The sequence below is a fragment of the Uloborus diversus genome, chromosome 3 (genome assembly GCF_026930045.1).
Source record: "Uloborus diversus isolate 005 chromosome 3, Udiv.v.3.1, whole genome shotgun sequence".
NCBI lineage: Eukaryota > Metazoa > Arthropoda > Arachnida > Araneae > Uloboridae > Uloborus > Uloborus diversus.
The window spans coordinates 18,581,884-18,598,018 of NC_072733.1; the positions used below are offsets into that span (position 1 = coordinate 18,581,884).

A 16,135-nucleotide genomic window follows, 5' to 3' on the forward strand; every position below is an offset into this window, starting at 1 on the left:
GCAATGTTTTTAATTGATATTGTATGGTGTGATGTATTTCAGTCTAATACTTTTTGCACATTTTTTGTAAACTAATTTTCAGAATAGTTTTATTTAAAAAGAAATATCATAAAAAAGCAATAAAAATTGCAGCAAAACCTTTCTTTTCTGGAACAAATCTCTTCCTTAACTGATGAGCCGTTAAAATATTCAACTCTTGAATTCCATGAATGGAAAAGTGTAGGGTTTTTCTGCAATATTTTATGTTATATTTTTAGTTCCATATGTTATTTTTTCTTCATTCAGGGAGATTAAAAGAGAATTTGTTATGTATGTATTGACCATTTATACTAACTTAATTTTAAACCCATTTTTTCTTCAACTATTTTGATTTTTCACTGTAGATACTTTTGAGTAGTATTTAGTGGGATACTAAGAAGTCTTTTTTATGTAGGTTTTTCAGGAGAAAATTTTTTAATGAAAAATCTAGTTTTGTGCCAAAGGCCATATATTTCTAAGTACAATTGCCATCATATTCTTTATTTGAAAGTGGAGAACTAATGTGTTCCGTATTGGATTTCTTACATGGTCTGAAAAGGGTAAAGCAGGGTTCATAAGAAAAGTATAAAAAGAGTATCCTCGCCACAGAGCAACAGTAAGATATCCAATCCCAGAAACAACACTAAGATATCTTACTGTTGCTCTGCGCCAGTGATATGTTTACATAAAACAAATGAAAATTTTCAGCTGTTTTGCATGAGGCATAGACGAAAAGATTTGATTAGGAAGAACCCTTGTTGTGGAAAAGGGGAAGAAAATTTCTGGGATAGATACCTTCCAGAACTTTATTTATACAGCAAAAATCTTTCAAAATACATGTTGTCTCAATGATGAAGAAGACGTTAAAGACTTAAGTTTATATTTTGCTCTGACATTTTTAATGCGCTTGATTTATCAGAAAAAAAATTTGAGAGAAGGAGAAAGTTTATCCACTATTATTGTTTCTTTCTTTTTTTTAAATAGAATTATTTTTGTTTGTACAAACATAAGAATGTATATGAAAAATCAAGTTAATGCTACTGGATTTAGGTATTCAGATCTTTTTTACTTAGGGCCATTTGAAGTGTTTTATGAAAATTTCTACTAAACAGAATTTATTATTTTAATCATTTGCATCAGTTCCAACACAAATGTAATCAGTATCATGATCATTGCCACATCAGTATCACGCTTCAAACAGTGCAGGGGTCTCTGTTCTGGTGCATTGAAAAAAAAGTGGTCCTCTGTATATAGGTAGCCTCTGTATTGATTACTTTGAAACAGAAAATATTTTTCAATTTAGATTAGTACAGTTCTTGGGCATCAGTTGCTACTGCAAGATGATAATGCTCAAACAACCAAGGAATGGTTTGATACTATTCAAGCTGCCATAATGATGCTGGTAGGTGTATTTCCTTTTTTCGTTCTTTTTATTATGCCTGATTTTTGTAATAATATAGTCACTGAACTTACATAGTATTCAAGTAAGTCCTATAAAATGGTAACTCATTGCGACTCCTAAATAGTAACTAATTCACCTGATTTCTTTTCCTCCATTTTATAATGCTACATAGAATAGGAGAAGGCTCTTGAAGAAAATTTGATTGCCAATATTTTTATTTTTAGACCACACTACTGGGCATGGATATTACTCTTGCATGCAGGTTAGGAGTAACACTTCTTAAATGCACAACTTTCAAATGATTTTTTTTTTCCCAGTTTTACCATGAATTTTCAGACACTTTTCTGCCCCTTTGAAGTGTGAAAAATTTAGGTAACAGCTCTTTCAAGTGAAAAGTTCGAAGTTATTTGTTTAACTTTGGTTCTATTGGAATCTTGCTAACTAACTTCCAATTGTATTAAAATCAACGTTGATTTACTACAAAAAACGAACAAAAAGCCTTTTTGAAACATCTAATTTCAACCAAAAAAAGAGGTGTTGAACTAGACCCTATACATACCATACATACAAAATTTCAACCTTCTATAACATATTGCTTTGAAAATATTGCGAGATACTTTTGAACATCATGCCGAAACAGACTACTCAAGATAACTTGTTCTAATTAATTCTAAAATAATCAAAATGAATAACAAGTCAAGATTCATTCAGTGGTGATTTAAATGGAAATTCAGGCTGAAATTTGAGTAAAAAAAAAAGATCATTAATTATAATTTTGTCTTGGTATTATAAACTCTTAAACTTGCCCTAAATATTTCTACCACTAAAAATTTGGCAACTGTCCACATTTGGGAATAATGTGTTTGTTTTTTTAGGTACAGTAACTGCTATCACTGAATTACAAAATCAGCCATTTTTAAGAATCAAATATGAAAGAACCTAATCATTACAGTACCAAAACATGTTAAATCCATCCTTTAATAAAATAGTTATCGCTGTTTTATAAAATCAAGTTTTTGGAGAGTATATCTTAAAAATTGAAAAATGCAGCTGTAATATGTTTAAAATTGCAACAACCATAAATTCAAAAGTTATGTCACACAAAAAAGTGGAGGAGTCATTCTTGGAGGATGAGGAAATCCCAGAGCTAATTTTTCTCTTTTCAACCTATGTCACAAAAATGCTTTATCTCACACGATTCACTTTAGAGCAAAGTGGAAGTAGTGTTGAAAGTTACAAAACTTATATATTAATATTTCGAATAATGTTGAATCTTTTCTTTCAAATTCTGTTAATCTAGCAGCAAACAACTGTAAGAAAATAAGTCAATACTTTAGTGCATGAGAAGTAAAAGGTAAATTAAACAATTAAAGGCACAAATTTCTGTCAGAAAATGCTTACACGTGTTTTGGAGTTACAACCACAATAATTTAATACCTTTGTATAAATAGTCTTGCTTGTTTTCTTATTGAACACCCCTTTTCCACTTTGTATAAATGAAAAATGTATCTCATGTTTATTTAAAATATCAAATGTATTTTGAAACTTAATATAATACAGTAATTTATTTCTTCTTTTGGTGTATTTTTTTTAAGTGTGGGTATGCGAGTGTATAAAATCAGCTGCTTTATAAAATCAAGTATTCTCAGCACAAATGTGATTTTAATAAGAAACGGGCACTGTTAAGGGTTTATAATGTTAATTTGCAAAACTATTTTCTTTCATTTTATTGTAGCCTTCAAGTCTGGAGCAGAATTCTTTACATGGCCATGATGAAAGTTCAAAAAAAGATGTAAAGCTTTCTCGCTCAAAGTCTACTAAACGTAAGTTTGATATTATAAGTGTGCTATTTATTTTTTGTTAATATTTTTATGCGTTGTGAATGCAATGACTAACATTTAACTAAAATGTTTTTGTTTATTCATTTGGAATGCGATATTTGCCACTTTCTTTTTTATTGGATAGAAAAAACAAGGTGCAATATACTAAATGTATTCCAATAGTAAGATCCAGTGACCAATATTTCACCAATTGTTGACTTGAATAAAATTTCACCCATTCAGTGCTATTTATCAACTGTTTGCAAAACTTTTACATTGCTTGTTTTGATTCAATAGTCGTTTGTCAGTAGGTGAGAGCAGATTTTAGTGGACAAAAGACTACTAGATTCTGCTAGTTTTGAAGTGGGTAGCATGTTTAAATTTTAACTGAAAAATAAGGTATTCAGCTGCTATAATCCCTTGTGTGTTATGCCAAGTGTATGGACAAACAATGCATGCCCTCACACTGCTCTTAAAAAATCAAAGAGATTGAACTGGTTTAGATTTAAACTCTAATTTCGGGTTTAGTTAAATTAGTGTTCAACTCTGGATTAGGTGGGTTGTCAGTTATGTTAAATATTAGTTTATAGGAGGCCCCAACTTCAAAAGGTTATTACAAATTAAGGGATCATACATAATTAGTTAGGTATTAAAATAATTCATCGTATAGTATAATTAAAATCAATGTTTATTTTATAATTGGGTGTTTAGTTGATTTTTGAACTGGAATTGTAAAATAAATTTGATTTATATGTTTGGGTAGGAAATCGTGTGTAAGAATGACCCATTGCTTTTTACTTTTTAGTTCCCCTTTGTTTTTTGAAGTTGGTTCTTTTTTTATTTAAAAATAATCTATCTTAGTAGACCTTTTACAAACTAATTTAGAAAAAAGAAAACATCATAAGGACTGGTATTTAAACATTAATCATAAAAAAATATTTAAAATCATTATTAACATTATTTTTAAAATATCAACCGGTCAAAATCATGCAATTCATTTGCCCTGGTGTATGTATTGTTAAGATGCTCTTCTCACTGTGTTATGCCTTTTTTGTTTTCTGTGCTGTAGGATTTAATATAGTTTTAAAAAGTCAACCAGCACAGGATCTTTACCCAACCATGATAAATGTTTTTTGTATATCAATTTTCTATGAAGTTAAATACCATTCCAAAACTTAAATTAAATGTGTGTTCCTGTTGACACAGTTCACATTTTATTGTTTGTAATTATAAATGAATTAACATTAGCTCTCTATCTTTTGATGTGCAATGTGTGTTCTCTGAGAGTTGGTGAGATTACTTTGCCATGCAAAATGACTTTTTTTAATTTAAAAAAATGATGTTTTGATTTTTTTTTCTTATCATCTTAGAATATTCATCCAAAGCTAACAATGAAGAAAACGACCTAGTCATTCCAGCAGAGAAAAAGAGAAAAATACGTGATAAACTTCGGCAATTTTTTGTTAGGCGACCAACCCTTGAGAGCTTAAGGGAGAAAGGAATCTTATTAGGTATATGATTCACATTTACTTTTTGTTGGGCTATTTTTACTTTAATATCATACATTACTGTAAACTGGGGTAACTTTGGGGTACTTTTCAATGTTTTACTCTGTTTCTACCTTTGTTTTCAAAGTAAAAAAGCTAAAAAAAAATCATTACTATGTCAACTGAGTATTCCTTTTACAAGTTATGGCAAAAGAATAACTCTAGTTGTTATGGTATTTTATTTAAAAAAGAAATTAGTTTATCCCAATCTTACCCCATTGATTGGGGTAACATTGGTAATTTGTAAAACTCAAGATTACAGATGTTATGTTAAACTGTGCTTTGAAAAGCAAATAAACAAACCGATAGTATAACAAATATCATTTAAAAACTTTGTAAAGTTTATTTTTTGTCAACCAAAGCCAAAAGATTGCTGTAAACTTGCAGCTCTTTAATTTTTAAAATCTGTCAGTCCCAAAGTTACCCCGTGAAAAAGAATGAAAATTTACAATGTAGAGGTTATAAAACATATAACTAATAGTTACATTGTACTATTTCTATATTAATCACTTGAGGAGGTATTTATCCTTGTATATACAGACCTGAATGTAATTTGGTGTGCCCGGTTTTTGAGCACAAGCGAAAACAAGAATTTTGAAAAACAAATGACTAAAATAACTTTGCTCTCACAACGAGCTAGCTCCCCAGTCCCAAAGTTTCCCCATCTTACGATACTTAAATTCCACATGTTTGTTTCAAAAATACATTTGTAACTGTGTTTAAAGTTGTTCTTGAGTCTAATTAAAACATTTTTTTCTCTAATTTTTTAATCGAATAAAATTTTTATTCACCAAAATGGAGCCCACACAAAGAGTTTTTTTTCTGGAAGCATGATTTATGAGAATAAAATAGACTTTTTCTCCAATGCCTAAAATATAGAAACTAGACTTTGTAGGCTCTCCTTTGGTAGTATTTACACACGTACAATTAATAGAAATATGTTTTATCACTTCTTATACATAAGCATCATAAAATGCATACTACAGTTCTAAGTCATTCTAAATCACTACCACAGAATAGAAAGAAGGAGACAAATGTCCTACGGGTTCGCTAGTGTAAAAGTGGCAATGATTTTTCATCGTCACGAACAGTCTTGCAGCTAAAAGGCTCCCTACTTGCTGCAGCTTGTACTGTTTCATGTGATGTTTTTCTAAGTTATAATGTAAAAATCACATGTATTGTAGTAAAAAAATCCTTGAGATCCAAATCAATCTTTCAAAGATATTTTGGATGCTACTCGTTTTAATTTTCTAAAAACTTGTTTTTCTCTATTATATATCTTTGTATGCTTTTTTTTTAAGATGGTTGCGGGGTTTTCTGGTGAAATTAATCAAGTTTTCGATAATCACAATTTACTCTTATTGTACATGTAGTTTTAAATGAATAAGGTTGCTGGAATTTTTTTTAATTTTTTATTTGGTTATCATCAAAAAAACGTAATAATAATAACAATTAGGTCTAAGCAGTGAGTGAATACATGAATAAAATTATTATAATCAATATCAGCTTAAAGTTAAGTAAATGAAACATTAACATTTATTTTTATCTGTTAAAAGTCATGAAAGCAAAAAATTATTTTGCTTTAATTAGTTCTCAAAATTTGTCACAAAAATTGCAATTAATTAAAAAAAAGTATTTATATAATTGATTCTACTTCGTTCTCAATCCATTAATTATTTACAGGAATAGAAAAATTACAACTCATAATAAAAACAACATCTCACAGCCCAATATTGATAGCAGACGAGTTCAGCAAGCTGGTAATGAAAACATATTTAAATTTTCCATCAAAGTACTGCACTAACTTCCTGTAGATGAGAGCCATACATCATCCACTATATTAGCCCCTTATTACAACAAATTTCCAATAGTTTTTTTTCTGTTTTTGCTTTAATAGCCGCCTCTAAAAAAATGATAAACTTAGCATCATTCACATTGATCTGCTGCAATTGTAGGAAGCCGTTTGACAACAGTGCCCTCTGGAAAATGTGAACAATCTTATTGCCACTTTTAAATAGTAAAAATTTATCTCCTCCTCCTTCCTCCTTGATCAGTACAAAAGAAAACAAAAAAACAAGTTGAGTTGTCTTGAATTAAAGTCTTAGTAGCTATTCTTTTATCATTTCAATGCTTATACTTATCTCCACACCACTCTTTGCATTCAGTTTTTCCACTCTCTTAATTTGCAGTTTCCTCATCACTCTTTCGGTAAATAGTCAATGCGAATAAAACGATAATTCCTATTGCACCCCCTCCCTCCTCCCCAAAGAAAAAAAACTGTTGATTTTTTCCCCTGTTTTTTTAATTGGTTCTGCAAGTTAAAAAAAAAAATTGTTTACCCGACAAAAAATTTAGAACTCTGAATTTCTTTACTATAAATGACATAAGTAAGAATTTATTATACATACACACACACACACACACAAAACTAAAAGTAAAACAGGAAAAAATTGAAAAAAGTTAAAAGATTTTGACATCATTTAAGCCTTGTGAAATTGCTAATTTATAAGCTCAAGATTGATTGACCATTTTTGAGCCACTTAGTTACTTTGTAGGAATGAAATAAAGCCAGGGGAAACCAAAATTAAAATAGAAGTGAAACGGACTACACCCCTCAGATATCCATTCCTTTCTGCTAGAATTCTTTATTGGGTCTATAAGTATTGGGTATATTGTTTTATATAAAAGAAAGTTTTAAAAAATCTTGATTTAAATTTTAAAAAATCTGATTTAAATCAAATAAAGTGAGGTTTTTTATACAAAAACGTCTATTTCTAATCTATAAACCTGTTTGCTTTTGCCAGCTAATATCTTCTAAGTGCGTGTTCTTGCCTACTGCCTCTTGTCTCTGTTAATTATTCCTCAAATTTCAATTTGCATTACCAAGCAAGTTTAACTTGACTTACACATTTCATTTTAGATGAACCTGTGTTTGGATGCCATCTGGAAACTTTGTGTTCAAGAGAAAATAGAACTGTTCCAAAATTTGTTTCAAAATGCATAGAAGTAATTGAAAAGAAAGGTATTTAGTTGTTCATTTTTTTAAAGTCTAAATGTGCTCATTATACAGCTTATCCACACTTACTGCAGCCCAATAAATAATTTCTAATTCGTTTGTGATTGGTATTTGTTTCAGATTTAAAAAAAACTTTAAATCATTTATCAATTAATACATTTCCATAAAAGGTTAAGAAATCTAAGTTTATGTGGAGTTCAGCAATCATACTTAAAAAAATAATAATTTTGATACTCTAACAATGATAATAAAAAAGTTTTTATTTTTTAAAATCTGCTAAAAGGGTCTTGTACGAGTAATTTTATCACTATAACTGTGGAACTTTCAATAAGCCTGATCCTAGGATCAGGGAGGACTTTCAAAACGCTGGAGATAGAGTTCATCTAGCTCAATGTATGAAACTGTTCCATTATAGTGCAAAACAGGGGAAAAAATACCTTAATTATTAATAAAAAATTTATTGCTAATAAAACTTAAAAGCCAGTAAGACTTAAAACCCAATTTTGTGTAGCAGTATAAGTAGGGATGTGCCAGCTGTGCCAAACTGTACAAAAGACCACTAAATGTACTTTTCTGCCCCAAGTAGAATTAACTTGCACTCAAACATGTAGTTTTTCATAAAATATTGTAGTCCTTTCAGCATATTTTTCAGTTTCTGCAGATGTGCATAAAGTTTATGCATATGTATGGTTTTTACGTTTTTTGAGTAAGTCCCGATTTGTTTACACAATTTAAAATCTGATTGCGTCTGCTTTTGCGAAACTCAATCGTTTTAATTTGCTATGTGATTCTGCCCCTCTTATATCAATAATTTTGTATTGACCATTATTTTCAACTATCCTTCGATTTTATTTTCGGTAGGAGAGTACTTGTAAGTTTTTTTTTTTTTTTTGCCACACGCATTCGAAAATGTCTATCCAGTTGCATCCAAACTGATTTATGGCAATGCCATCTGAAAAATATTATAGTTTACAAGTCTTTATCTTGGGTATTTTATGATTCGAGAAATAAAATTGATCTGTGATTTTGATTGGAGACATTTAAGATGGTGATCGAAGGCAAAAAATGGGGAATTCTTTTGCACTAGTAATAAATATGCTAACTTTGCAAGTTTTTCAAACTTTCTTAAAATTTGGCAATCATATTAATTATTTGATTTATTAAATACACCCTCATTATCTAGTTCAAAAAATGTTTTTGTTGTGAACCTTTTATATATATATATATATATATATATATATATATATATATATATATATATATATATATATATATATATATATATATATAATTGTAATAAAAGTGAAGAATATTGAAAAGACCACACCAAAAGCCCATAGAAGACTCAACACAGCAAAACTAAAAAGCCAAGTAAATATAAAAAGTATACAAGTCAAGTAACAAGTTTTAAACATTTTTTTACGAAAAATAATGCTGAGAAAAAGAAAAAGTACAAGCAGCAATTTAATAGAAAAAGTCAAAGGTTGAATTCAGAGCTCATCAGCCGTGGTGGATTCAAAAAATATGTTCAAAAGACCAAAAAAATTAAACTACAGACTGAAAAGACAGTTTTTAAGCTCCAGTGTATGCAATACAGTGTAACATAAGGAAAAACGCACCACATGTTGAATCATAAACAATAAACAAGAGCTTAAACCTAAAATTAAAAGCAGGGGGTTTCGCCTCGACTAATTAGGAAAAACGAGTTCCAATAATTAGCCTTCCACAGGACAGTACCTTCCAATAACTTAAATCATCTTACCTTAAGAACCAATGAGAACAAACCCAATCCGGTAGTCAGCATAATGATATTCAGTCCAATTATCAACATAAAAGTCAAATTAAAATAAAACAAGTCTGTATCGAAAGAAATCAATCCAAAATCCAAAACCGAAGATTGATTTCTTTGGATACAGACTTGTTTTATTTTAACTTGATCTTTTATTATGCTTCACCCATGTGTCTGTGTGTGATTATATCATGATATATAAGCTGCCCCATATTGATGCAAAACTTTAGTTTTTACTGTTGCAATCTGCTCCAAATTTGCAATTTTACTGCTCCAGGCTGCTCCAAATTCACCATTTTCCAAATTCAGTATTTTCCTGCTCCCAAGATTGCTCCAAAAGCGAGCTTCAGTCGGCACATCCCTGTATAAACTATTAACTTGTCAAACGAAAAATAGATTTCAAAAATTTAGGCAGTTTCCATTTTTCTCTGATGATGTGATCTTTCTCCAGCATTTATTTATTCATCAAAAAATGTAATAAATAAATTTAATAAACAGAGAATACCTTATTACATCTTGTTAAATGTGAAAAGAAATACATTTATACTTTTCATGACATATATTTCAAAGAATTACTTGTAAGAGCTTTTCATATAGCTACTTGTAAGCCTTTTTTTCCCTCCAGGTAAATAAAGAATGCTTCTCATTAATTGAAAGAAGTGAATGGAAAATGTTAATGATAAAATTTAAAAATTACTGTTGACATTCTAAAAATTTATTAATTTTCTCCTTTTAGAATTAACCGCTGATGGACTGTACAGAGCAAGTGGAAATTTGTCACAAGTTCAAAAGATTAGAATTCATGTTAATCAAGGTATGCTTCATTGTGATCAGGATGAAAAATATTGTTTTAAACCCTTCTACTTCAAGAATGCATGTTTTTCATTGCTTTAAGTTCAAACATTCAAGTAGAATTTCTGTGCATTCTTTCAAAAAATTTATAACAACTCCCTTTTTTGACATTTATTGCATCGCAGCAACAGAAATGACGCTACTCAAAAAAAAAACCAAGGTTTATGCAATACTTTTACATGATTTCTTCACAAATACTACATTATGAGAAAAACATTTATCATGTTATGTTTCTTGGTTAGTATTCATGGTTTAAAATAGGGGTTATCATCCTTTTAGGCCCTACACCCCCCTTTGACCATTGCTGTACACTCATTCCCCCCCCCCCATCAGTCCACCATATTTGATCACTGCAAAAGTACAATCAAAATTTAAACTGAAGGTAATTGTGATAGCTGAAGCTAGGTTTTAAAAATACAGTATAACTTTGATTTACAATACCCAATTTAACGATTTCCTCAATTTAATGATACATTTCACAGGTCTGGATTTGACTGCATTGAGTGTCTGTGCTCCTCAATTTAACGATATCCTTAATTTAAGGATAACTTTTTCCAGTCCTTTGACAATCGTTAAATTAGGGTTATACTGTAAAAGTCAGTTAAAAGATCATGTCATGGCCTCTTTCGACATTAAATCTCTTTTCACTAACGTGCCGGTTGAAGGGGCGTTAGATTGTTTTAAAATGAAATTGGTTGAACATAATTTTTCTTGTTTTGAGATCGATGAATTGTGTAAGCTAACTAGGTCTTGCTTAGAATAAAATACTTTTATTTTCAACAACAATTTTTTCCAAATGACCGAGGGTCTTGCGATGGGTAACCCGTTGAGTCCAATCTTAAGCAACTTTTATATGCACTATTTTGAGGCTAAATTCTTTAAAAATTTCATAGTTTCAATTTTGCGTCAGGTATGTTGATGATATTTTTGTTCTTTTGGACTCTTCTTTCCGTGACCTTGATAGTCTTTTGTCGGTTTAAAACTGTATTGATCCACATATTCAATTCACCATTGAAATAGAATCTAACAATCATCTCTCTTTCTTGGATGTTTCCATCACTCGTTCAGACGATAGTTTTATCACTACAGTTTTCCGTAAACCCTCTGCTGTCACTCTTTCCCCACATAAATTATCTGTTCTTCCCCCTCAACAAAAATTAGCGGCATTCAGAACCTTTGTTTTCCGGGCTTTAACGATTTGTTCTAATTCCAATTTACTTGCTGCAGAATTGAATTATTTAAAAAGTGTTGCATTGGATCGGGGGTTTACAAGTGACATCATTGACACCATACACAAGAAACTTATCAATTCAACTAATAAAAATCAAGCACTGGCTAAGATGAATAATTCTAATTTGGTTGTTTTACTCTTTTTTCCAAGAATCAGTCTTCAAATCGCAAGAATTTTAGGAAAGTTTAATTTTTTGGTTGCATTTTCCCCTTTCAACATACTTAAATTTTCGCAACTAAAACACCCGGTTCAAGAACTTGACAGATGGGGCATTTATAGTATTTCTTGTCAGTGTCAAATGACATACATAGGACAGACCGGACATTCTCTTAAATTTCATATTAAGGAACATAAAAGTTATGTCCAGAAACAAGATTTAAAACGTTCCTGGATTGCACAACACTGTTGGTCTTTCAATCATACTTTCGATTTTTCTTCTGCCAAGGTTATTCATGGGTGTTCTTCGATTTATGATTTAGCTTTTTGGGAATCCTTTAACTTTTGGAAAAATTTTGCTTCAGTAGTTAATGATTTGTCAAGTACTTCTCCTTTCCCTGGTGTTTGGAAAGCTTATCTTTTAAAAAAAATTCTGTTTGTGACGTTTTTCCGCACTATAGGTGTTGCTGTTTTGTGACGCAGTGTTTCCAGTTTCCATGTCTATTTACTTTGCTTTCTTCCATTTTTCGTTAATTTGTCGTTTGGTCCACATGTTTGGGCTTTTCATTCTTCTTTTATGCACTGATGAAGGGGCTTGCATTTGACAGCCCCAAAACAGCTGTTCGCTGAGTTTTTAACTCTATTTTATTGCTCTATTTGTACTTTATGCAGGTTTTTGTCATTTTTACTCATTCCATAGTACAAAGTTTTGGACTGCTTTTTTACAATCCATCAACTTGCGCTACGTTTTAATCTGCGCCTTAAGAGGGCTGCATCTAACCACTACACTAATCTGTCGGAACTTTATGGGAAAATGATATGGACATTTATGAACAGTATTTGCTGAAGTAAAATAAAAGAGTTTTGGGTATTAACTGAAAATAATAGTTTCAAAATTAAAAAATTTTCAATTTAACTTATTAAATACCTACTTATATTTTAAATGTACATTTCTTTTTCCATGATATAGAACAAAAATCAGTCTATTGGTGTAAAAAATCGGCTACAAAAGTACAAACTAATAAAATATACAAAAGTAGCAGAAAGATTGCAAAATGATATTGTCATTACTAGATGGCGAGATGAATCGCATTTTCATGCACTTTTGTGCACCATGTTTTTATATTTTCCATTTCTCTGATCACTCACATCAAAGGCGCTGAAAGTTAAATTTCAAATGTAATTTTGAATTTATTTGTCCTATGAACAATTTATTCCAACCATACATTGCAGTATTACTTTGATTTATTTTTAACTTATTTGTCTCAACTGTACTAAATTTTGACAAAAACTTTTTTTATTAGCATAAAAAATAGTTATTTGTTCTCACAATTTGTTGTCTCACTATTTGGCTTTTTCTTCGCAAGACAATATTTAAAAATTATTTAGTTCCTTGAATATTTGCATAGATTTTAAGCAACAATTGAAACATATTTTTAGATAGTTACATTATTATAATAGCAAAGAATTTTGAAAGAAATAAAAAGCAAAAACAAATCAGATAAACTAACAAGATCAAGTTTATCGTAAATTTGAAACCAAAGGGCTAATAAAAAGTGAACACAAACTTCTCCTGCTTAAGAGAAAATGATGTTAATATTGGAAAAGTATCATCTCATGGAAAGAAATTACAACTAGTAGTCCTGGATCTGACAGCACTTGTGTAGGAAAGTTTGAGTAGGGAGTATTTTTTTTTTCAAAAATGCTTAGCAAGTGGCCTAGAAAGTATTTTGGACTTGGTGGACATTGGTGACCTGGTCCATTCTCCTGCTATGATGTCATCAAAGATGGCGGCCGCGCGCTATCATAAATGCTCATATCTATGTTTATACTTGACCAATTCACATGAAACTTGCACATTTTTATACTATTTTGTCTGGAGCTAGTTTTTATTTAGTTAAGCGGTTAGAAATGTCCCCTAAAAATAATTGAAATAATTTTTTAATTTTTTTGTTTTTCATTTTACACCATCAAGGGCTGATGGGTACTGTCAAATATAGTATTCAGACAGTTGTTTGTGGAAAATATTTATTTACCGTTTTCACTTAGTTGGACTGACTGATCAACTGGAATATTTCTTATTTGCCCCTTTTCGGTGACGTCCACAATAGCAATAGAGCTCATTGTTGTTCTTCTAAGTATACAGTTACATGATGTGTAGTTAATGCAACAGAGGGTGGATTTTGAGAAAGATAAAAATATAAGCATGTGAGGCAATACTAAGCAAATAAAGTTTGTAGCAGAATGGGAGATAACACAATATACACTCAGGAACATTGAAAATAGCGCCCCAAGAAGGAAACATTGGATTGAAGTGAAATTTAATGTACAGAGTAATATAGGTGAGGGATACATTTGATCCCAAAATCTAGACAATTAAACAAATACAGGCTAAAAAATGAGATAAAGACTGCTACTTCAATAGCGCGTTGGACCCCCTTTTGCTGCAATACAATCCACAACATGGTCCGGCATTGAGCTAATTCAACGTCTGATGTTGTCCTGAGGCAGATGGACCCAAAAATTTTTAACAGCCATTTCTAAATCTTGCACAGAGGAGCACGGCGGCATTTGCCGTTTCAGCTGATCCCATATATGCTCTATAGAGGACAAGGCGGGGGGGGGGGGGGCGGGCTGGTTATGGAAGAAACTCAAAAGGACCTAAGAAGTCTTGAGCAACTCTAGCTGTATGCGGCCAAGCATTATCTTGATGGAAAATTGTCCCTGGGAGACCATTCAGGAACGGTCCTACATGTGGTTGCAGAACTTCATCAACATAACGCTGACCCGTTGAAGTTTCACGTACCACAATATTTTTAGAATATTCATTTAAGATTTTATTACGTATTATATTTCTACTTACTATACCTTTTATTTTAAATTTGAGCATGTTTCAGCATATTTAGTACATATTTTTAGTCTTCTCTTACTATTTGTAAAAAAATAAATCTTGTACAAAAAATATATTAATTTATAGTAATAGTTAAAACACATTGCTATTCACCTTAAAAAACTTAATTCCAACATACTGATCAAACTTTCCGTCAAATCGGTCAAGTAATAACATAGATATGAGTATTTATGAGAGCGCGCGGCCGCCATCTTTGATGACGTCATAGCAGGAGAATGGACCAGGTGGCCGATGTCCACCTTAGTCCAAAATACTTTCTAGGACACCTACTAAGCATTTTTGAAAAAAAATTCTACCTACTCAAACTTTCCTACAGAAGTGTTGTCAGATCCTGGACTATAGCTATAAATTTAAAATGATAATAATACACACAATGCAAAAGAAACACACGCAAAGGATTGATACAAAAATAACATGCAAGAGACTGAATTATTTAAAGATGAAGGACTTCTCGACAATTAGAGGAGGTGTATCGCACATAGTTAACAGTACCACAGACCTGCGTGAATTCGGAAAGAGTATTTTCAACTGTAAGAAAGTTGAGCACTAAAATGAGTTCCAGGCTGAGATACAATTCAATATTATTTTTTACTATTAATATTTTTTTATTATGACGTTTGTTCCTTCATTCTTGTTGGGGAGAATTTCTAATCTAATAATATCTCCCCAATGCTTTCTTTGATACCAGCAGAGTGAGTTCGGAAATAAGACTTAATAAACTATTTCTAACTTTCATGAAGTTTACTCAAACAATAATGTAAATAGTTTAAAACACGCTGTAAATGATAAAAATAAATACTAACAACATAATCTCTCCACATGCTACTTTTGCATGAGATAACTAACACTGCAATGCAAACTGCATGACTATTGACTAAAAACTTCGATGAAGTAAACCCATTGGGAAATAAGCTAAGTCCAGCTCATCATTTCTAATAAAGTGCGAACGGCACGAACAAGCAAGTTCGCATACCGATCGAGCGACCGCCTACAACGACGAGAGATGATCAAAGAGAGAGAACATAAGCCGCGAGCAGTTTAAATATCCCCCCGGGTCATTAGCATATCACAGTCACGTGAACGGACACATCACTGCTATCGTTAAGCACACGTGCCATCAAATTCCTTCTAGAAGCATCTATGACATCATCCACAACGGAGTTCCCGCCAAGGGTGAGCGAAAGTGAAACAAACATTCGGTCGATTCGACCAATGTGAATGAGTGCTGATAAGAATCTTTTACCCCAATCATGCAGAATGATTGGTAATACATTATAAGTAAGGAAAAACATTATTTTACTCTTGGTGTTGTGAGGTGATGAGATAGGATTATTTACTGTTGTTATTAACAGGCATTTATGCCTAACAAGGCCCCCCCCTCTCATCATCTCAC

General features: G+C 31.2%; 1 protein-coding gene across 1 annotated transcript in view; it reads left to right on the forward strand.

Moving 5' to 3' along the window:
• LOC129218414 (rho GTPase-activating protein 27-like) overlaps positions 1-16,135 on the forward strand; it is a 102,097-nt gene that overhangs the window by 67,902 nt on the left and 18,060 nt on the right. Inside the window, exons 9-13 of the mRNA XM_054852668.1 lie at positions 1,322-1,420; positions 3,156-3,243; positions 4,611-4,751; positions 7,708-7,809; positions 10,329-10,406. Coding sequence (XP_054708643.1) covers positions 1,322-1,420; positions 3,156-3,243; positions 4,611-4,751; positions 7,708-7,809; positions 10,329-10,406 — 508 coding nt within the window. The remainder of the gene's footprint in view (positions 1-1,321; positions 1,421-3,155; positions 3,244-4,610; positions 4,752-7,707; positions 7,810-10,328; positions 10,407-16,135) is intronic.